The sequence below is a fragment of the Sminthopsis crassicaudata genome, chromosome 3 (assembly GCF_048593235.1).
Source record: "Sminthopsis crassicaudata isolate SCR6 chromosome 3, ASM4859323v1, whole genome shotgun sequence".
In the NCBI taxonomy this organism is placed as follows: Eukaryota; Metazoa; Chordata; class Mammalia; order Dasyuromorphia; family Dasyuridae; genus Sminthopsis; species Sminthopsis crassicaudata.
This window is the reverse complement of record NC_133619.1, coordinates 170,043,668-170,067,732: the sequence shown is the minus strand read 5'-3', so window position 1 is coordinate 170,067,732 and position 24,065 is coordinate 170,043,668. Positions and strand designations below refer to the sequence as shown.

At 32.5% G+C, this 24,065-nt stretch overlaps 1 protein-coding gene across 8 annotated transcripts in view; it reads right to left on the bottom strand.

Annotated features, from left to right (window-relative positions):
• Positions 1-5,275: 5,275 nt before the first annotated feature.
• The window catches only part of ARHGEF7 (Rho guanine nucleotide exchange factor 7), a 329,493-nt gene continuing 310,703 nt past the window's right edge, over positions 5,276-24,065 (bottom strand). For 6 of the 8 annotated variants that reach the window (XM_074299548.1, XM_074299551.1, XM_074299549.1 and 3 more), the window contains 5 exons: positions 22,924-23,013; positions 18,515-18,691; positions 10,233-10,332; positions 9,792-9,846; positions 5,294-5,677 (listed from right to left, as the gene is read on the bottom strand). In XM_074299548.1, the coding sequence (XP_074155649.1) occupies positions 5,555-5,677; positions 9,792-9,846; positions 10,233-10,332; positions 18,515-18,691; positions 22,924-23,013 (545 nt within the window). In that variant the 3' untranslated portion in view covers positions 5,294-5,554. Of the gene's footprint in view, positions 5,678-9,791; positions 9,847-10,232; positions 10,333-18,514; positions 18,692-22,923; positions 23,014-24,065 lie in introns of all 8 variants that reach the window. The other 2 variants (XM_074299555.1, XM_074299550.1) reach the window with 2 other exon arrangements.

The window sequence follows — 24,065 nt, the reverse complement described above, 5'->3', positions numbered from 1 at the left end:
ACCATGATAAATTGAAAACAGCTGTTGTCTGCATATGTAATCACCTACCTAGTATCCCCAACATGGATTAGTATGATGATGAAACTTCTCTCCCTTCTGGGAGGTGGACAAATAATGCATAGCATTGTTCTTGGCCTTGGGATAGAAGAAGGATCACTGACTTTTATACAGAATAGGTTTGCATTCTTTCACATGATGCTCACTAAGGGGCATCTGAGGTAAATAAACTGGAGATACCCCTTAGTCCTCACTTCACAAATGAAGAAACAGGTCCAGAGAGATTAGCAGGAGGAGGACTAAATGGCTCCTATGAACAAAAATCCTCTGGAGAAGGGGCCACTGTACCTAGAGGGTCAGCTTCTGCGGTATTTTTTTCAATACTGAATATTTCTTTTTATTCACATAGGCACTATCTAAATTCAGGTCTTTATAATCTCTACCTGAACCAGTGCAAGAACAAGGTTTTATAGTACACAAGAAACGACACAGAGTTCTTTAAATGGGGTTGGACTCAATGGCTTTAAAGGCCTTCTGGCTTTTATTCCTTGATGGTTTTATAACAGGGGTGACTGATTTAAGGCATAAGGATTCACTCCTTAAAGAATGTGCAGCATATTGACACAATTCCTATGCGAACTTTGAACATGAGCATTGTTTTAGTCAACCTATCACATTAAGAAAAGGTTCATTCTGATTGGCTGCTAAAATAGGGACATAAGGGACTATCCTGGAAAGGTATTCTCTCTTTTCATTTCTATGTTCAAATGAGAAATATGCTATAAGCCTCCAAGATTTTGGGACTTCTCCACCTAGCTGATATGTAGCCCACACATAAAGGATTCTTGTCCTTTCTTTTGTCAGTTTTTTTCTTCTTTTTCAGGTAAAAGGAATAATGGAGACAGCTGCTTCTTAGCTAGTAGGCTATTGTAGTTGGATTGCAGTGTGAGGAGGGAAGAGTCTAGGAAGGAATGCAGAATATGGGATATGAAGAGCTTTTAAATGATTATGTCCCACAATGTATTCAGCCATCCCCCTATTGAGGAACTCTCTACAACTTCCAGTTTTTGTTACTAGAAAAAATGCTGCTATAAATATTTTGGTGTATATGAAGTTTCTTTCTTTTTTGCCATTAACTGGGATATAGTTCTAGCAATGGAATCTTTGGATCCAAGGATATGGCCATTTTAGCCCCTTTTTCCACATTAATTTCAAATAGCTTCCTAGATTGATTGCACTAATTCCCAACCAGCAAGGTATAAATGTATCTATCTTTCTAAACTGAGTCAGCATTACCACTTCTTGTCATCTTCTGAATGTGATATGAAAACTCACAGCTGTTTTATAATTACTATTCTTAGTGATTTGGAGAATTTTTCATATTATTAAGTTTTTGATTCTTATTTTGAGAACTATTGGTTCTTAACCTTTGAACCATTAGTTTTTTTAAAATTCCATGATAACAGTTCAACTGGAAGAGAGAGTTGTGTGGGAGATGTTAAATGCAAGTGTAATATAAATTAAGGCGATTAAAAAATGGATAAGAAAATGTATCTAAAACCATAAAAAAAATATTTTATTCACATGAGCACTACACTTCCACTTCAGATGAAGCCAAATGAAAGTACCTCATCATAGAGCTTAACTCCATGTCCCTTAAAAAGATTACTTTTGAAAAGCAAAAATATCATTTGTGAAGCCCAAAATTCAGACAGACACATATTTATAGCTAGCCATTATATATAAGTTTAACAGATTTGCAAAAAACATGTTATAAACAGTAGGAAGAATTCTGTGACTAGGTTTTTGCTGAAAAAATGGACATTTCTTAAGTTCTTGCTATGTGCCAAGCACTAGGATGTAGATATTAAAGGCAAAGACAGCCCTTGTCTTCAAGGAGTTTATTTTCTAATGGGGAAAACAACACACAAGGGAAATAGTTTGCAAGTGTTTTAAACATACATACATGTGTGTGTGTGTGTGTGTGTGTGTGTGTGTGTGTGTGTGTGTAATCTCATTTGGTTTTCACAACTTTGTGAGGTAAGTGCTATTATACTCATTTTACAAATAAGGAAACTGTCTTGCCTGTAGCCAAAAAAGCTATGATGCAGAATTTGAATTCTGACCTTGCTGACTCTCAGGTCCAAAGCTTTATCCAATGACTTGCTAATACAATTTGTCATTTTTTACATATTTTACTGACAACTCAATTTCTCCAATTAGAACCATTTGCTTTGTCAAAGATTGTGGGGGTTAGTTTTTTTTTTTTTTTGTTTGTTTGTTTGTTTCACTTTGGTCAAGGGGAGGAGAGGGAAATGAAGACAGTCACTTCTTTTGCTTTCTTCTTTTACTTCCTATCTTCAGGACTATGCACATTCTATTTTCCTTTAATAAGGGGAATTCTTATAATTTTACCTTGAATTTTCTTAGGTTTCCTAGTTTACTGAGGTATAATTTGTTCTTCAATTTTTTTTGTGCTAGTCATAAAATATTCATTTATTCATTAATAAAACACAGAAAATCCAAAGGATAAAATGACAATGCTTCATAATATAGGAAAAAAAATCATTGTTTAATATTAATTACAACAATGTAGCATAAACATTGTAGTAGTCAATACCAGGACATTATCTGTGACATTTAGGTTAAAATGTTCTCCAAAGTTATTGTAAGTTGATGCTCTAGATTTCCTAAACAAACAATTGGCATTAAGAAAATCTATACAAAGGCAGTCAGTTGTTTAATGTCCAGGATGTCATGACACATGGTGAGACAAACAAGCACATATATCATTAAGTACACCAAAAAGAATTTCAGATGCTACATTTCAAACACAGTTTAGAACTGAAAGTGCTTCACATCTACAGGATAAGAAATGGCTTCATCTCCTCATCCATAAAAGGTGAGAGCAAAGAAGTAACCCTTTCAAAGGTTAAATACACAGTGCCCCATTTTTAATGTTTATATCAAATTCCCAACCCCTCAAAAGGTCACACGGTGAAACGTAGAGTATATGTACAAAAGAACAAATTTTTAAAAAGAAACACTCGAGATGCATTTTCTCTGCTCCCCAAAAACCTGAATTATTAATTCATGGTTTGGGATCTACAGAAAGAAAAGGCAATGCATTAACACGGATCATCTTAATGACCATTCCCCATATGAAGGAATGAGACATTAAAAACACCATCACACTTGAATTAAATACTTCATTCTACTATTTAAGGCATGTTCTGTAAGAGATCTATCCTGGCATATGCTGTCGGCTAGAGAAATTCTTCACCTAGGACAGACGTTATATCTCTCAGCAAAGAGACATAGCAATACCACCTTTTACAAAGTGATGGAGAGAAGATCAGATCAAAGTTGTTCCTGAGTTATAATCTGCTAAAGAAGGCAAACTTAACTATTTTCCCCCCTTTATATCGGTTCCCTTTGCAATGTTCTTCCAGTCATATTTAATTAAGGAACAAAATCCACCTTTAAGAAAACCCCTTAAAGTAAAAAGCTCAAAAAATTTCAGTTTTGTCATATTCTTCTACATTATGTGAACTAGAACATATGGAAATTTTGAATCTTGAATCAGAATGTCAAAATTTACTTATTTCGACCTTCCCCACCCTGGATTTTCTCATCAATTAGGTCAATGACAGATTCTAAACCACACCAAAAAGGTCTGTATATATGATGTTTCTAAAAAGAAGATTAACTGTGTCACTAAGTTAAACAAATTCAGGACCAAAACCTTTACTAAGGTGAAGCTGAGAACAAACCACAATTATCAGAGGGATCCAAATCCTTTTAAACCTGCCATTTAAAAGGGAATTAGTAAAGCAGACTACAGTATTATTAGGAGGGAAAAGTTCCCATTTTCTTATGCCTAGTATTCAGAAAATTTCTAAATTCAATCAATCACCTTCCTATGTATAGGCTGTAGTTTGTACCTGATACCTTTCTGATGCCAGAAGCTAGCTAGCCTTTTGGAGTTTTCTGCCAAGATTTTCTACCATACAGCAATGCGGGGTTTTTGCCTCTTAAAAAAGATTTTGTGCATGCTCTATAAAACAATTCACTTCATTTAAAAACTGACTTAATTAGGAAAATAAAAAAAAGGAAATAATCAGCATGAAATATGAAATATTAAAGTTCCTGGGATCATAGGTCTTATGTTACTCAAGCAGAACAGCAAGTGAATATGCTTTAGGCAGGGCTTCCATCTACTCCAAAGCACTAATTAGATTTTTAAATGCAAGACTGAGACAGCCAGAAAGGCTCAAAAGAGCAAATGTAATCCCAGACTTCCATTTCCCCATTAGCTTTGCAGTTTATACAGAGGGTGTGCAGAAGGGGAGAGGAAGGAAGAGAGGGAAAATTTAAACTTTTAAACTTTCAGTTGGCTGGGCATAAAATGTACATATTGCTTTATATTTGCCAGAGAAGGGAAAACCTCTCCCACTGAGCATTGTGCTAACATTTGCTGCATCCTGATGGAAAAATAGATCTCATAGAATTTGAACTGGCCTAATAAAGAAACCCTACACATGAATGTTAGCTCATAATATTACCTCTATTTGTATTTGTTTGGCTGCAGTGATTGTATAATAAATAATACATTTTATTTACATAATCTGGTTTTAGATTCCTCTTTTTTGTAGGGAGGACAAACAGTGCACTTCATCAAGTTGCTAACGAGCTATACATAAAAGTCTGTGTGTGATCTCAAAAAATATAGCAAATTATCATTGATACTCACAGTAATTAAGACAAAGGAGACAATTGCATATATCTTTAATTGGCCACATATGTGGAGCATGTCAGTTTCTCAAATAAATGTATGAATCATGGGTTATTCACTTAAGATAGTCAAATGATCTTGGGCTCAGAACTTCTGCATCCTTAAGATTCTTAATACTGTTTTCAGCAAAGACAAGTTATTTTAATGTTTGGAAAGATATAAATAAAGTTAATTTAAGTATATTAGAACAGATTGTAACTTTTAATTTTGTGATGTGATGTAAGTAGGGTAACTTAGAACAAAAAGGATGATATGAACAGGATTTAGACATTCTTATCCTCCACTCTGTCTTCTAATCCTTGTGACCATAAAAATAAGAGGAAAGGAAATTCTAGCATGGTGTCAGCCCAAACATAGCAACCATGTATGAATTTAAAATTATAGATATTTACAAGAAATATATATATATATATATGTATATATTTATATATGTTCAATTAAAAGTCACTGATGAGAAACATGAACTTTTAGTCAGTCACTGCACTTTTTTGTAAAATGAGGTAATTTAAATGCCAACAGATTTAATTTAATGCAGTTCGGGAGCCATGGTCTCTATCATCACATATGGACTAAATGGTTTCATCATTTCTATACATACAATAAACAAGATCTTTTCTATACACATGACAGGCAAGATAACTATTCCATCCAGTTAAATCTTGCTTTTCAGTGCGCTTGATGTAATACTGACTCATGTCAGAAGGCATCCCCAGCTTGGTCTAAATAACTGGTCTTTCAATAGAAAGAAAAAAGGCAAGTTCATTATAAATTGGTTTCATCCCAAGCAGGATCATTCATATTCTTTAAGACTTTCCTTACAAGCTTTTCCAGATCTTTGCGTGCTCTTTGCTCTTCCTCTAAAGATTTCTTCATCTTTTTGTTATCCTGTTAAAAAAAAAAAAAAAAAAAAAAAAAAAACAGATGACATGTTAATTTATTTTCAGTACTAAACAGAACTTTCCTTCCCCAAAATACATGCTGCCAAGAAGAGAATTCCAAGGACTCATTTAATAAAAGTCTGGTGCAGATTCTAGTGCTATTACGATGCAACATATTTATTCAACACTCCGAAAGAGTTTACATAATTTCCTGGCATCATAAAGGAGAAGTGCCTAATGGAAACTTCATTTAAGTATTCTTTTATGTACAACTGCTATTGGGATCCAAAACATGTCATGAAAGGAAAATAGTCCTAATGTCCTTGATTAAAGATTCTTTTTTAGTACATGAATATTTGTATATACAATCACTATGTGCTGATGTTTTATAAGGAGGTTGAAAATAAGATGATATACTATGTGCTTATATCCTGCTCCTTTCTTGTTCACAATAACCAACAAGCACTTTGCAAGGAAATCAAAGTAATGATGTGCCATACTGTGAGTAATGGAATGACTATTCAATAATAGCTCATTCTCATATAAGACTATAAATCTGACCCTACTGAGAAAACAATGGGAACAAGCAATAAGGTTACAATTTTCTCCAAAAATGAAATGCCATTTCTTCTATTTTGTGTAGAAATGGGCACAAGAGGCCACAATTTAATACACACTGGGAATTAACAGTTCTTTTTAAAGATAATAACGAAGGTAAGTACCTGTCTTCCTTGCTAATTTGCTGTGAGGATCACTGTTATGGAATACACACCTTCACTAAGCATAAGAAACTTATGAGGTGAGTTTTCATAAACTAAATAACTTGGCATTTCCTAATAATTTCTCTGATATGGTGCTCAGGATCATATTGTTTCATGTGAGCTTGGTGACTTTAAATTTTATTCCCTCTGGATCCTAATAAGCTAAGAATTCTACCATCAAAGTTATTATGTCTAAGCTGCTGTTACTGAGCTGATTTTTTCTGACACACTTCAGAGACCTTTTGGCTTGGCATTTTTCAACTGCAGAGGTTCTGTAAATCACGGAAAGAGAACAGAAAAAATACAAGGAATAAAAGAGGTAGGACGTTCTGTTTGAGATCCTCTTTGACCAAAAAAAAAAAAAAAGTTTCTGTTTCACTGAGGCTTTTGAAGGGAAGCTGCTAAATGCTTATCAAACAAAGCTGTACCAAGGAGTCCCATAGTGACTAGGCAGTTCCAAAAAAGAACTTCATTTTCAGCAAGAGGAATTTTGCAGTCACCTAAATAGGCTGGGCTATATTTGTGTTTTTATTAAAGACAAAAAACAGCCATATTTAAAGAAATATAGTTTGTCTTTTTACTTGAAAAGATAAAAGGGCACCAGAAATCAGTTTCTACTGAGACTCTACAATCTATTAAAAAATGAACAAAAATTTAAAAAAAAATTGAAAGAAAGGAAATAGCCCTTTAAAAAAAAAAAAGAGGAAAAGAAAGGAACATGGAGAAGCAGAGAAGAAGAGAAGGCAGAAATAGAACTGAATATTTGGAGGTATTTCCTAAGTAGGTGAACCTTGGACAATTGAGCTGCTCCCTCATGAATAAGTAGTAGTTTCTTGTACACCAAGGAAAGCATCTGCAAAAGGAGAGTTCACCCAGTAGGAGTCAAAGGAAAAAGAGGTGTGAGGTGGTAGTTGGCAATTCCTAATAAGGGCTATCAATAAGGTCATTTGTTAACTTGATGTGAATGACAGAATTGTGTTCTGGGAGAATATTTCCATGATGTGTTGGAAAGCTTTCTAATAAGTCTTAATAAATCTGACAACTGCTAACCTTGCCAAAATAAAATTAGAAAGCATGGCTAAGTATTTACAAGTCCCAGAGGGAAAAAATGAAGACTTTTGAGGATATAGAAAATGTTTTCATCATTGTTGCTCACTGAATATAGCAAATGAGAAAGGGATAAGTGAGAAGTGATCAGTTTAGAATTCAGTATCTGAGAATGGGACTTGGATTTCTAAACCATGGCTTAAATAGAGGAATTAGAGTCCAGGAACAGACTGTATGTAGTGAGAAGTGGTAAAGCAAAAGTAAAAATATTTGTTTTGAGCCTCTGGTCAAAAGGGCTTTAAAAAGTGAGGAGGTAAGGAGAAATCCTCTACTTGAATCTAACAAGTCAGATACTTGGCATATTTCAGCTGCAAAGGATCTATAAATGATGGAAAGAGGATAGAAAAAATAAGCAAGTGAAAGGGTTAGAAAGTTCTGTATCAGACTCTCTTTGACAACAAAGGAAGAAGAGATACAACAGAATGAATCAGTAATTCATAGAAGACAACACCCTAGAGGAGATACAGGAGTAAAATTTATGTCCCCAATGTAAATGATAGAGAGATAAAAGTACTGGTAATAAACAAGGTGAATCCTAATGCAAGAGACATCACCATTTTAGAATTCATGATAAAAAATGATAGGAAACATAGCCACAATCTGACACATAACTTAAGATTCTTTTAAGTACTTGTCAAGGGATTTCCAGAAAGAATAAAATAAAATAAACAAGATGTTATAGCCTAAAACTCTAGAGAGAAAAATAATCCTAAAAGGATGGGCAAGATTTCCAGAATGAAGTTCTAAAGTCACAAACATAAAATACTACAAAAATGAAAAAGAGCTATCAGAAGAGGACAGTTAAGAAAATTAATAGGGAAGAAGTTGAACAATTTTGACTTTTAAACGTAATGTACAGAAAAGAGAAGCATGGATGATAAATATAAAACACCGGTATGGTTCTATAGGAATAATACATAATGTACAGAAAAGAGAAGCATGGATGATAAATATAAAACACCGGTATGGTTCTATAGGAATAATACAATAATATCAAAAGCATTAATAATCAAATTGAATTGAATGGAGTAGAGAAGTTCAAAAACAAAAGAGGAATTCCCTTTATCTATGTTATAAAGCACAGAAAAGAAAAGAAAAAGATCAGGGCACTGCTTAGGATGGATGGGGTGATGAGATAATGGAGAGAAAATGCACAGCTATTCAACTTTTTTTGGCTTCAGTTCTTCTGCTAAAGAAAGTATCTCAGGTTGGTTTTGAACCCAGTTCTTCCTGACTCTAGAGCTAGTGTTATATCTATTGTGTCATTTAACTGATCTTCTAAGACCTGACTTGATGTATGAATGATTGTAACATCCTTCATGATGTTTAATTTTCACAGCATGAACAAAAAAGGTCAATATTACACATTTTTTAAAAGAATTTCATTTATTTTCTTTTTTAAAAATTATTTTTGCTGAGGCAATTGGATTAAGTGACTTGCCCAGGGTCACACAGCCAGGAAGTGTTAAGTGGCTGAGACCAGATTTGAATTCAGGTCCTCCTGACTTCAGGGCTGGTGCTCTATCACATTGTGCCACCTAGCTGCCCCAATTTCATTTATTTTCTAAAGGTGCTTTCTTAATGCCTCTGTAGTCAAATTATTTTCTTTTGAGATCCCTATGAACAGTCAATGGGATACTGGAAATTTGCTAAATGAATAAGGGGCTGGAATAGGAAAGAATACTAGAATGAATCTGCATACAATGTTTGAGGGAAGAATGTATTAACTACCAAGGGCCATTTGGATATTTTTAACTTTATTCCCAGGCTATATAAAATTATCAACTTAAAAATTAGCCTATATTTGGTCAAAAACACTTAATTTAGAATAGTGGTTGCCTTGGCATGGCCTGCAGGTCAGATATTCCCCACCCTTGATCTACAGGGATTATAAGTATAAAGCACTACTATGGAACTTTTTTGTAGAGTTAAGCTGATTTTCCATCTTTATCTCAGTACTCTAGATATATCTAACAGACTAACATTGGGGGATGGGTGATACATGTTTTCTGCTGTCACCAGTTTCAATTAAATTACTAGAGAGAACTATTTGAAATTGCTGAATGGATTAGATCTTTTTATTAAAAACAACAACAAAAACAAAAACCATCATGAAATAGTTCTTTAAAAATCAAAATACTTAAAAGACATAATTTTTATGCATATTTAGGGATGTGTATATATATATGTGTGCATTTATAAAAGATCTTATTATTTTGACTACATATATGACTAAATATAGTTGTTACCCACCTGCCTTAATTCCTGGACTTCATCTTTTAGTGCATACACTGTGTCAACAAGACTCCTGAAAATAAAATATGAATTGACATTAAATATAACAATCAAGTTGAGCAGTTATATTAAAATGCTTAGCCAAGAGAACACTTGTCCAAGTATTTGTTAAGTCCATGTTGATCTATCTATACTCTTAAATCTTATTTTTTCCAATGTTATAATGTTGACACCTGAATTAGAAGGGCTTAAAGCTCAAATATTTGTGTAAATGGCAAAATTCTTACCTAAAGCAAGATTCAGTCTGTGGAAGAACAGTAAAGCTTTTATAACCATATGCCCACCCTCTCAAATTTAACCATGGACAGTGGCAGTGCCATCCAAGAATAGAATGGGGTTAGAGGTAGCAGGCAGATATCAAATTTGCAACCCTCTTTGAACTGTTGAAAAACATCTTACTTTTCCTCTATCACAGTCTGACCATTACTTTTAGTTTCTTCCACTATAATTTTCTCCTCTTCTGGAAGCAGAACTTGGGGAGCAGATTCTTTACGGGAACCTAGGATTATTAAGAAAAATTTCAAAGTAAGTGAGGTGCCAATACTAAGCAAAAGGATTTGACATTTACAAATTCTCAACTTCTATAATTCGTAGGGTCAGGCATTTTGTATCATCTATGATATTTCTCTTAAAATTTCAATCTATTGCACTTAGACCATTTGAAACCAATCCCAGGCCATGGCACCCTTTTCTTTTCCTACAAGACCTTCTCTCATAGTGCAAAGGAAAAAGAAAATTAACCCTCTAGATTATTTTACATTGAAAACTTGTTATAGGCTTTTATTTAAAACAGATTAGAGAAGAAATTAGAAATTTTAGGCCACAGTGCTGCCCTTTGATACAACATCAATCTGGTGTACACATTTTTTTTTTGAAAACACACATTGGCCATAGTAATATACATTAAAACAAATATGCATATACATAATCATTAAAACCTTTAAATCTAAAATGAAGTTGAACAGAGATACAGGACTACTGTGATATTTGAATTGGAAAAAATCAAATTTAGTTTAGTGGTTCTATACATTATTATTTTTAAATTCCTAGGAATATAAACAACTGTCTAAGTAAAAAAATTAAGAAAATTGGATATCATCAACAGATCAGGGATGCTAATTAAATCAGCATCTAGCACAGTGTGTTGGCACACAGCAGGTCCTTAATGTATGTTGAAGGAATGAAGTCAGCATTGTTCTGAGAAGCCCAAGAAATTAGGGCAATTATTTTTTAAAATAAGGAAGTGGTGGATATGAAAGATAATACCAATTAAATCTTTTTTTAGATAAAGAAAAACTACACTTATGACAAAGCTTTAGAAAATATTAGTAAATGAAACAATTTAAATTTATGATTTTACATACCTCTAAAAATTATCACGTACACATAACACTGAGAAAACCTGTTATTTGTCTAAAAAAAGTAAATTACCACAAACAGAATTGTGACAATTTTAAACTTTTAAAAATATGTGGCCAAAATAATAAACGGACCTATCTGTTTAGAAAGAAATGTTTTAAATTGCTTCATTTTAAGCCCTTCAGTTCAGGATTGCCATTCTATGTTTTCATTAGTCTGTCCTCTCTAAAAACATTTATTTATCAAACACCTTTGTGGTCACAGAACTGTGCTAGATGTTATTTTTAAAATTGCACACAAAATCAAAAGGTTACTGTATTATCATTGACTTCAAAGAAGACAGTGACATATCTAATTTTAAGGTTATATTCTTCTGAATGAATTAAAGGATTTAGCAATAATTGAAACAAATTCATGTTAGATGTTCCTAATATATAAAGATATTCTTTAATAGAGCTTATCTGGGGGCATTGCTATGCACTCTGCAACACATTATTAGTCTCTGTTCAGTAGTAACTTTAGTTATGTTTTGTTTTTAAAAAAAAGTTTCAAAAGCATTCAGAGTAATTTAAATGCTATCATATACAGTCTTTAGACTTGTGTCTGATACCTAAAAATAACTTAGCCTTGTTCAGGTGAGAATATCAGAATAGAGTTCTAAATGCACCAAATCTAATTTTTTGATATGTTTATTATTGAAATATTATTTCAAGGATGACCCTCCTACCAATGTTCTTAGGAGAAAAATGCCATGTTGTATTCCAAATATATCACATTTTTGTTTGGTGCAGCAAACTGTTCCCTTGTTCACACGACCCACCTTTATAGATAAAATATACAACATTCTTTTATATAGTGAGGGAGACAAGTAATCACTCTAAAGGTAATTCAGTCTGGTGCCCCACAATCTTAGTCTCAAAAGTGATCAATTTTAGGAGTAAACTTCTGGCAATATTAATTAAAAAAAAAAAACTCAAGAGTATTCACTTGTTTATAATATTCTGGCAATATTAATTAAAAAAAACCTCAAGAGTATTCACTTGTTTATATATATATATATATATATAATGAATCCTTCATTCCTCTGACTAGCAGATACATGAGATTCCTTCAAATTCCTCTTCTACGGTATCTTTAACTAGAAATCCCTCACTTTGCTAATAGGAATGAAGCTGGCCCCTTAAAAACTACATGGAAAGAGGCTGCCAGAGAGAGAAAGTGGCACCAAAAACAAGTGGCAGGGTAAAGCATTTTGGAAAATTGCCAGATTAATAATAATGATGATGATGATGATGATCAAAGTGTGTTACATGTTATCTCTTTTGATTCTCACAACTCTGACCAGAATTCAGATTAAGAATTCACAAGGTTAAATGGGTCCTGTGCCTTTAATATGAAAAAAAAAAGTGTTAGTCTCATCACCATAAGAATTCAATACTTTTTATTTATCCACAAATGTGCACAGGATTCACATGGCTATTCTACATATGGCAGGGGGACAATTTCTGAATTATCCATGCAAAAAATTTAAGACCGATGAAATTAATATTTAATGAAACAAAAAACTTAGCTACATAAATTTTCCCACTGTTATCAATAACCCAATTTACATTGCTCAGATTCCCAAAAGATTGATGATGCCTGCACTATGTTCAAATCAAAAGAACATTTGTTTTGTATTTTTCAGTCACATTCAATTTATAATTCCACACATCCTCAAAAATAGAATATTTCAACTTTTTTTTAAAAAAAAAAAAGATCATTTCATACTCCACTGTTTTGAAAACACATATTGTTATATAAAATAAATGTTTCTAAGCTTAATTCAAATTATTTCATAAGGCTATCATGAATTTTGAATTATGGAATGGCCTAGATTTCTAAGCCTTCTCTGTTGAATGGTTTTTTAATGCAGATTTTTACATCTGGCTTTTAAAAAAAATTACACCTGATACTTGCCGTTTGTCTTATTTGAAGACTGTGATCCATGATAAAGTACAATTTCATAGAAGTATGGATATGTTGCTTATTTCCCCCCTTAAAAACACTGATCAAAAAACTTAACCTCTTTGCCTCCATTTTTTTATATTTAAAATGTAATGACAATAACAATTTATTTTGGAAAAGGGATATTGTGAGAATTAAGTAATAAAAATACCAGTGTTTCAGATTTGGGGACACAGAATTTGCCCTAGGAATTCTTAAAGCTAAAACAAAAATCTCTTTAAAATATAGGAAATCTTGGCTTTTAATTAGCAATATATAAGCTATCTTGTTTTAAAAAAATAAAATCTCCTAAGGAAATGCTCATTAATACACATACTCCACTACTTAGTTATGTTCCATATGCATTCTGTATATCCTTGATACATGCATATGTGCATACAAATATGAATATATATATATATATAAGAATAGCAATACTTAAAACTTGAGAATGGACTTCTATTGATGGTGTAATTCTTTCAGCTACAGATATTTGACTCTATAAAACTGTCATTATTTAAAATGTCAGTTTTCAGAAAATGTCAGTTTTCAGAAAATGTTGGGGGGAGGGAATTTTTATATGAAGATTTAAATTTATATGAAAGATTTAAATAGATACCAGAAAGGTGTCTATTATAAATCTGTCCTCATCTTAATATATTTCCTAGAGTGTTGCAAATTATGAAATTCTAAATATGAGTTCACTAAAGTAATGAGGAAATATTTTTTACTATTTGTAAATATTTAAAATGCTACATAAGGTAAGTTATAACAAGTTATTATGTCATTGACAAACACAATTAAGGGCTAATTTCTTACTCAGACAAACTTTTAAGAAAGTCCTATCCAAAATGATAAAAAGGTAATCAAAATTAGTCTTTTTGGATATTGTCATGATGGTTTCTCCCCTAAATTTTGTATTAGATAGATTAAAAATGGCACCTTCAAGAAAAGGCTATATTTAATTTTGATGAAATATCAATTATAATCCTATAAAACTATATTTATACAAACCTAAACAAGCTGGTTTTAGAGGGAAGATGTAAATTCAAACAATCAATCAATTATAGACTCACAGAACTTCAGGGGAAGAAGAAATATCTCTAACCCAATTGCCTTCTTTTGCAAATGATCAAAAAGACCAGAGAGTGATGAAACCCGACTAAGGCCACATTATGAGTGAGGCTTGACTTTCAAGTCTATGTGCTGTTTACCAAACTCTACTAAAAAACAGTAATATTTTACCAAACTCCTTAATAACAAGAGGTTTAATAGAATGCAATTTCCATTTTCAAAATGGGTTTGTGGTAATAAAAACCAACCTAAAATAGACAAGTTTCTAAGAAACTGTTTAAGCAGTTGAGTCCAGAGAAATCTTTATAAGATTGGCAAGATTATGAACACATTACAAATGTGAAATGTCTTCTAATACTAATACTTCTAATACTCATCTATTTTATTTTTTTAAAAAAGAAAATAATATTATCTCATTAACTTGAAAGAAGAACCTAATTTTTTAATAAAAATACTTCAGGAGCTAACATGGATATTGCTATAGATAAGGTTATAATGAAATGCAATTTTTTTGTTTGTTTCTAGCCAAAGTCTAACATCCTTTTAGTGAATACTTCATATTTATTTTTATCGCTCTCCCACTTTCCTAAGCAGCGTCAGAGAGAAAGTGCAAGGACTTTTTCTCAAATCAAAATAAAAGTTTTTCTTATCTCCATTTTTGGCAAACTGGGACTGGGGAGAGAAATGTTTTTTTTTTTTTTTTTTTTTTCTGTAGAAGATTTAACTTTTGGTGACTGAATAATTTTTGAAAGAAAAAAATTAGAAAGAAATGGACAGAAGAACAAATAAATTGAAAGGAATAATCAAACATTATTTAGAACATTTTTAACTGTGAGAAAATGCAAAATCTACTGCCAGGGAAGGCTTTTGAAAAAATGCTTTATCATCTGGCTTTCATTTGTACAATGTGATTTTTAGGAGAACAGCCAAATAATATAAAATTTTAAGCTATTCTGTTTTCCCCCATGTGACAATTAAATATTAAAAGCCACAGGCTAGCAAATGCAAAATTTATTTCAACTGTACATAACAGATGTCTTTTTTTTAATAAAACAAACACTTCATTGCCATATGCAACTACAACAATAATATGCATACTGTACAATACAATGCAACATTCAGATATACATCCAATTTATATTCTCAAACGGCAGTCACCTACTAAAAGATGGCTTTTCCCATTCACAAATGAAATCCACAATATATATGTATGTATGTTTCTATATATGTATATATATATATATTTCAATGCTTTGTGTCACTATTTACATCGCACTGTGTTTTGGCAACTTTATGCAAAACACTCAAGTAATAGATCATAATGTGATTTATGATAAATATTAATTCATTGGAAACATCATTTAAGCCATGTGTAAAAATACTGACAATGGCTCACACCTACCTTCTAATTCATATTCTTCATTTGTTCATTATTATACTAACTATACACATATATTACAAAATTGCATAAACATAAGGTACTATTATTATCAGTTTAAGTTCCACAAAAATAGAAACACTGAACCTTTGGACTGCATACCATCATTGCCACACTGGTATATCTTTTTGTTAGTATGTTAAAGCCTGCATCACTAATACTTTTAAATAAGTTCACAACAGTTAATGGTGTAAGACAAAAAACAAAACAAATTAAAAACCCAAAAGACAACAAAAAAAAAAAATCCCAGAAAAGCAAATAAGCACCCCATGAGATTTTTCTTATTCTATAGTGAGCTTAACATCAACAAAAAAATATCACCATAATGACGGTAATTAGCTTCTATAATAAAGAAAGACTTTGGTGCATAAAGCATAATAAAAACTTCAGATCTGTATTACCAAAAAGTTCCTTAGTATTATAAAGAAAAATTCAAGTGCAGGAACTATATTTCAATATCATGGTTATAGGTACAGTAACACAGTAAATGGACATAACAGAGTTCTTAATAATGGCCTTGAAAACAATGCAGAAAGCATTAATAAATATTTGTCCCACAAGTTAAATATCATAAAAAGATAATGATATGAAAATTAAAATGAAAACTATATTACTTCTAGATTGATTGCATTACAAAGTGAACATATATATTGTAGTACTGTGAACTTTCCTAGAAAATTCAATTCTCCATGTGAATCAACTGTACACATAAACCTTGAAAAATCAATAAAGGACTCTGGATTCTTAAAATATTTCTCTCTTTTTTGGTGAACTTTTCAATTTGCATTGGCCAACCTTCTTTAAATATGAAATACTGGGAAAATAAATAAATCAGTGGCTACAGTGCAGCCAACTGAAATTTCTAAGATGAGCGGCTTTGCTAAATTATTTCATCAAGACTCACCTTCCTTGTACAATCAACTCATATCACATTAAAACACGAAGTGCTAAGTCTATTGGATTTTTCACTCAGGTTTGGCAGAAATTTATTAGCACCTTTGGACTGGTGAGCAACAGGCTCCACCATCCAGGAAATAAATAAATATACAAATTGTGCTATAATTCTATAAAAAAGGAAAACTATGACACTGAATCCAAAGATTTGTGCATGTGTAGATATGCTTGGGGACTTGGAGGGGAGATAAAGGGAGAGGCAGATTACAGTCACCTGGAATTACAGCCACCCTAAGGAAAGGAAGAAATGAAAATACTCAAATGTTATTCTTCATTTATTATGGCATTTTGTTTCCTGATGCTGATTTCAATAAATACTTAAAACAATACTATGGTTCTATTTTGACACCAAATACATTATCACTTGAAGAAAACACAAATTTCCCTCTAGTAATGACCCAAATGCAGATTTGAAAGCTACAACTGAATGTAACAGGGTTATCACATTCAGTTCTGTGTGAAGCAAAAATTAGAGTCTGAGTGAGGCCAGTGAAACCCTCTTCAACAAATCCTAAGAGACTGGGGAATATTTTTCTTTCTTTTCTTTTTTTTAAGCTCTAAGAAATTTTTTTTCCCCTTAACTGTGAACTGCATGGCAGCCTTCTGAATTTTAGAAAAGGCTTAAACATCCCAATATAGGAAGGATTTTGCATACATATGGGATTGTTGTAACAAGGTTTCACTGCAGTTGGTTGCTGAAAACAAATAAATGTGTGTTCATGGCTATTACATACACAGTAAATACATATGTCAGGGGTGCAGCCAAAGCTATGACTGAAGCCAAAGCATTTGATCTCTAAGTATACCTACCAAAAGCCAGCCTAAGCACAGTCTACCTATGAGTTTCAAAGGCTAAATGCGGAATCTTTCAGAACCTCAACTTTTGGCAGTATGTGTATACACATATACACTTCCTTGGTATCATGTAGCAGGAATTATTCTCATTTGAATAAATGGTAGTGGTTGTCTAAGAGAAGGGGTTGAAAATGCTCCACAACAACTGGGCACTTAAATGAAGTCCACAACATTTTCACCTGGGGAACTTCCATACTATGGTCAAACAGGGAATATCAGGATAAGCATAAATATTGTTTTCCCAGGACCATATCATGAAGCATGGAGTTCTGCGGACTGAAGATACAACCTCAACTTAGGAAGTAGATCCTTCTTCATTCATACCTGTCAAGGCAAAGAACTATGCTAACAGTGTAAAGAAGGCTCATGATGATTATTAAATGCTCCTGGCAGATTGTTCAGCTCTATGAAGTCTGAATTAATTTTGTAGTACTTTCACTGCACATTTTTATCTTTCTCACTGCTATTTTATTCCATGCCTTTTTAATCTGTGTGTTTATCATACATAGAAAATTCAACCATAATAAGGCTAAAAATATCTCCATATTGCTGGCACTTAGATCACAAACCTATATGGTTTCAGTACAAAATACAAAACGTTCACACTACTGAATCCAAAAAAAGGAAACAGTGCTACACTGACATAGTCAAAAAACAAACCATTGGGAGCTACAAATCAACAGCTATCAATAATAGTAAAGTAACAACAACAACAAAAACCCAACAACAACAACAACAAAAATACCAACTCAAGTATATCCTTAAGTGAATATACTCTCTCCCTTCTGTAGTCAGGTATTTGAATGTGTATTTAAGTTGGCAATCAAGCCTCCACCATGTACAATGGAAAATATCAGAAACGCTCTCAAAAGTTGTTAAAATATCACATTAAAAAGAGACGAGGAACAGCGAGAAAACATCTAAGAAAAGCAGGCTGTGATACAACAAGCATTTGTTAAGAAAAGCTCAGAAGTGCATTAGTTCTGGTGAGAGATATATGAGCAACAGCTCTTACGAGATGTAGAACCCATTCTGTAACTATGGGCTGTCCATATACTGTCATAGTCAGAGTCTTCCGAGAGGTCTGAAGGCTCCAAACGAGAAAGGCTACTGCGACGACCCAAGGAGTCTAGACTTGATTGGTCATCATCAGCCAAGACGTGATTATGCATCAGGTCAGTGCCTTGCCATGCTAAGGATGTATGGGTGAAATGAAATGGCAGATGAGGATAGGCAGAGGTGGGATGAGGAGGAAAACATACAGGAATAGCCACAACCAAAAAACATGAAACAAAAGCAAAAAAGGTGATGGGAAGAGAAGGAAAAGAGAAAATATTGTTAACAAAAAAGGCATCAAAGCTTATCTATCCTTATTTCTGTCTGGGCTTTCATACTCTAAGCACAATTTAGAATAAAGAATAGCAAAATAAAGCTAGATCATCTCTTTAAGAATAAAACTAGATCACAATGTTTAAACTTAATTTTTAAATTGTTACTCATTTTTGAATCTTTAAAAAGTATTAAGTTCTACTACAAAAGGCAATTCTGTAAGTGTATGACCATTAACCAATAACATTAAAAATTTTAAAATACACAACAAATGAGTCTGTTTCAATATTTCAATATTTGTAAATAGAAAATGGCTACTTAAGACATGTCCCAGTCATTAAAAGGACGGATTGGCAGACTGCCAAATATTTTTTACATACTTCTTTACTTCTTCAGTTAGCTCTCTGCCAAGACTAGAAATCACCAGTAGTCATCTTAATGAATGGGCGAAGAGGAAGAGTGTGCCTAAACTTACCTTTTCAAATATGACCACTGTAAAAATTTCAGAGCGGAGAAAGGAATTAAACAAAATCCATTTCCCTCTCTTTTTCCCACCTCCCATGCCATATTTTGGGTGTGTGTAGCCAAGCTTCTTAATGGAATTCATGAAAATTAAGCCAATAAAAATATTCAAAACCAAAAGCCCGTGGGAGGTGGCTGCATCATAAACATTTTGTATTTATATTAACTAGGATGTGAACCCTGATTGGGAGCACTGAAACTAAAGAATAGAATCAAGAAAAGAAATTAGCAAAGTTGCTAATGTGAAAAAGAGGATACTGAAAGCAAGCAGGAACAAAATGGCTGAAAAGACTCCAAGAGCAGCTGAAGGGATTTGTTTAGGTACAGCTGTCCAGAAACACAAAAAAACAGGGTAAAGAATAAGTAAGGAGGTGGGATCCTCCATTGGCATAAACACCCAAAGTTAAACAAAAAGATTTCCTCTATTTGTAACAATCCACCATGGGAATAACTCTCTCTTTGCTCCTTCTCTTGGTCACACCGAAGTTAATTCTGTTTCCAAGCCTTAACAAGAATAAGCAGAGGACCATTTTTATTGAAAATAGGAAGGCAGATTCTGTGAGGAAAGTGACTATTATTGCCTAGCAACAGATATCAACAAGACATTCTTTTAGCTTACAAAGTCTTCCCGTATTCAGAAGCACATTAATCATGAACTGATTTTAATAATGCACACTGAACATATTTCATTTTAAGTATTGCTCTTACTAATTTTTTAGGAAAAAAAAAAAAGGGATATTTTTCCCCAACCCTGGATGTGGTTTTAGGTGGTCTAGGTAAATTTGTCACAAGATAATAGCATAAGAGCTTCAACCCAACCATCCCTCTATCATTACTCTGTCTCATAAATAAAAGCATACTTTAATAGAAGTTCTTATTTTGTATTGTGACTATAATAATAATAATAATAATAATTTTTTAAAAATAATGCAATGTCCAATGCTTTTCTTGTTCAGGAATAATGGAAATCATAGAGAGGCATAGTAGCACATGGGTAGATGTGTGCAAATTACAGTAGTCAATCGCCTTCAGGCAGCCAGAAGCAGCAAAGCCATGAGCATGTTCTATGGCAACATCTCATAACTATGAAAAACACAACTTGCACTAGAGAAAATAAAATCCTATGTGACTTAATTTCTCTGAGACCATTAGTTAAAAAATTTTTCTTAAGAAATATTTGAAATTTTAAAATGTTTTTAACAAGACCAATTACAATAACTTTTTGACATCCAAAGGAACCATTAATATAATTATTTTATTCATTCTAAAAATATCTGTAATTAATTCTAAATATTTTTACACAACACTTTATATATAGTCATTTCTTAATTATTCACAGGCTAATTACACATCTGTGTATTACCCAAGATTTCTGAATTCACATCAGCTACTTTGTATGTCACCTCAAATACTTTTTGCCATAGAGGATATACAAGAAACAAGAGTAAACCAATCAATTCTGGTAGTTGGTTAAAGTCTTCATAGAATAAGAAAAGTTTAAAACTAGTAGCTAAGTAATAATTTTAAAATGGATTTAAATGATCCTTGTTAGACTTATATCTAATACAGGGCACTTTTCCAGAAACCTAAAATTAAGAAGCATTTTAATCTCTATTTTGCTGGGTGAAAAGTGAATGAAAAGGAATCTACTAAAAGTCAAAATGGCATCAAAACTAGATTTATAATCTATTCATTATAAATTACAAGATTTAGACAACATTAAAAAAACATATAAAAGCTGTGGATTCTGAATATTATAATAAATTGTATGTACCCAGCACACTCTGCAATAATAAAAAGAGAACAAGGAATTTTAGAGAATATCTGCCTGGGTGATTGAGACTAATTATAAATAAACATTGTTGATGTAAGGTGTTGATTTTGCTTTATTTAAAAATATATTCATTACACATAAAAATAACCAGTAATGCTTTATATCAGTAAGACAGAGCTTAAGCAAATGAATATCTATGGATTTAAAAAAAAAATTGTCAGAGGAACTTTCTTAATGTCTATCCCCTATAAATATATAAATGAAAAATATATATAAAAACAAAATCTGATTGCTGTCTATGTATGTGTGTATGTATATATACACATACACACATGTATATATACATATACAGAGGCAGCAATCAAATTTTATTTTGGATCATATGGGAAAAAATGGTATATTCTGAATGTAGTATTCAGAGGATTCTCAGCAAAAGATGAAACTAAGGTAGCAAAAACTCAAAAAAAGTTATTAAACACACTGATAAATCAACCAGATCAATCTAATCCTCACATTATCTTTGTGAAATACTCTGAAAGTCCACTCCGAAAGTAGAATTATAAACATAAAATCTGATCTTGAACCTAAAATTCTCTTTTATAGACTTTCAGGTTTTTAAGAATCTTTTCTAATTTGTTGTCAAGATGCATTAAAAAATGATTCAAGTTTTAAAAAATGTAAGAATGTAATAGCTAGTTTTTAAAAATAACAGGCAATGTTAAGCGCTAGCAATTAATCTGTATATTAGATGCTCAGTAGTTATGTATTGAGTTAAGTGGAATTAAAAACAAACACACAAACACACAACTTAAAGAACATCACAAAATTATTTAGGGAAGATACTAAAATGCATTAAGCATAATTCTTCAAACCAAAAACTGGATGCCAAGGTATTATAAAACTTGTCAGTCCTTTCTGCTAGTTTATCCACAGAAAGGACAATCTGGACTTCTCTAAAAAGAGGGCTTTGTCTTCTATACAGCTAATAGGGCAAATTATTATTGCACACTGTAAAGCCAGAACAGGAGAACTGTGTTCAACATAACTACTACTTGTTCAGCCTCAGCCAAATGGTGAAAACAGGAATAAAATGAGACCATTTTCTAAAGAAAAATAATGCACTATAATCTACCTGTACTAATATTTTCCACTCTCACTGTGGAAAAGAAAGGTCTGCTACTGTCTAAAAGGCATCTTGAGATAATAGGATCTAGACAACAATATATAAGTCAACTAAAGTGATACTGGCATCTAATGAAGAACTTTTTCTAACCAATTACCTTACAAATTAAAGTGAAACATACTTTGTAAACCTCAAAATATTATATAAGTATGTTACTACACAAAAATTTTTTTAAGCTCAAGTGACCTTATTTTCATTCTGATTAGCAAATAGTCAGCAATTCCTTTCAGTGAAAAATTGTTCAGAGACTTCTTCTTGCCACCAGTTCACGTGACTGAGATATGATATTAGTGTTTTCCCCAGTTTCCCTCTCTTTACTATTTTCCAAGAAAGAAAATCTATCTTGAAACACCATCTAAATAAAGACTTATGCAGTAACACCACGTTCTTCTATTACAGATAACTAAGATCCCTTTAAATATTTTCAAGATGCTAGTGTGGGATCCTCATTTTATATGCAAAACCATCCAAGCTCCAAAGATCAAAAACAATTCAGGCATCTGATCAGTGGTCACTGATTACTTTTGGTGGCTGCTCTGCCTCCAATATTGAACATTTTGCTCTAGTAATAATCATGTCCAGGTACCAAGTCAACATAACTCATGTTTAAACTTACTTGAATTGAGTGTTTGGCGGGTTTTGGCACTTGTGCAATATGCTTCAATAACTTTAAGAATCTGGGCATCTTCTTCCAAGGCAGCTGTACCTATTAAACAAAAGAGCAAAATTTCACATCAACTTAGGAAATATTTAATGTTTTGATGGATCCAGGTGATTTTTGTTCATGTCCTGTGAATCTGCAATAAGGATTTCACTCAATGTACCATGAGTCTCTTCAGAGTTCTTGACATTTTCTAGACAATATGACTATATGGGATAACTATCAGTGTTTTTGCTTGCTTGCTTTGTAACTGGTCCACCTTATTTTCTAGCCATACAATTCCTGATGACATTCTTTCCAGTGCTTTTCCTGTGCAATTCAACTTGAACACTGTCTCACTGAGACAGCTAGAATTTCTTCAAATTATTTTTCTTTTAATATTTTTAAAGAAGTCAGTGACTTCTGAACTTTCCAACAGTTAAATACAATAACCTGTTGAATACATTCTGAAAATATGAAGTCAGTATAATTCAGCATCAAAAAAGAAGATCTAAGAAAATTTACTTCCCCCTTAGTAATTTTCCTAGAGTTTTTAATTACATTTACATAATTACACTTAGTTACATTTTAATGAATAATCATATCAAAAGAATATGACATCTGTGAAACAAAAATCATTAAAAAGTATATTTAAGGGCAGCTAGATAGTGCAGTGAATAGAGTACCAACCCTGAAGTCAGGACGACCTGAGTTCATATCTGGTCTCAGATACTTAATACTTCTTAGCTGTGTGACCCTGGGCAAGTCACTAAACCCCAATTGCCTCTTCCAAAAAAAAAAAAAAAAAAAGCATATTTAAAGTGCTACCAACTCATAAGCTAAAGAACTTTCAATTAAGATATAGGAACAACTTATTACAGTTCTCTGTTACACTGCAGCTTCATCTTGGATTATGGAGGTCATTAGATACTGTCATAATAATCCCTGAGAGTAATATCCAGTGATCATAGAGAACTTACTTTACTACAGCTGATAATAAGTTAATGATATTAAAGATGAAGAAAAAAAGTTAAAATCCTTCAATACCTCTTGTTTTTTTCTTCATTAGACAGTTTAGGTCCAGCCAGAGTGCTTTAAAATCAAGGCACATATCTTCC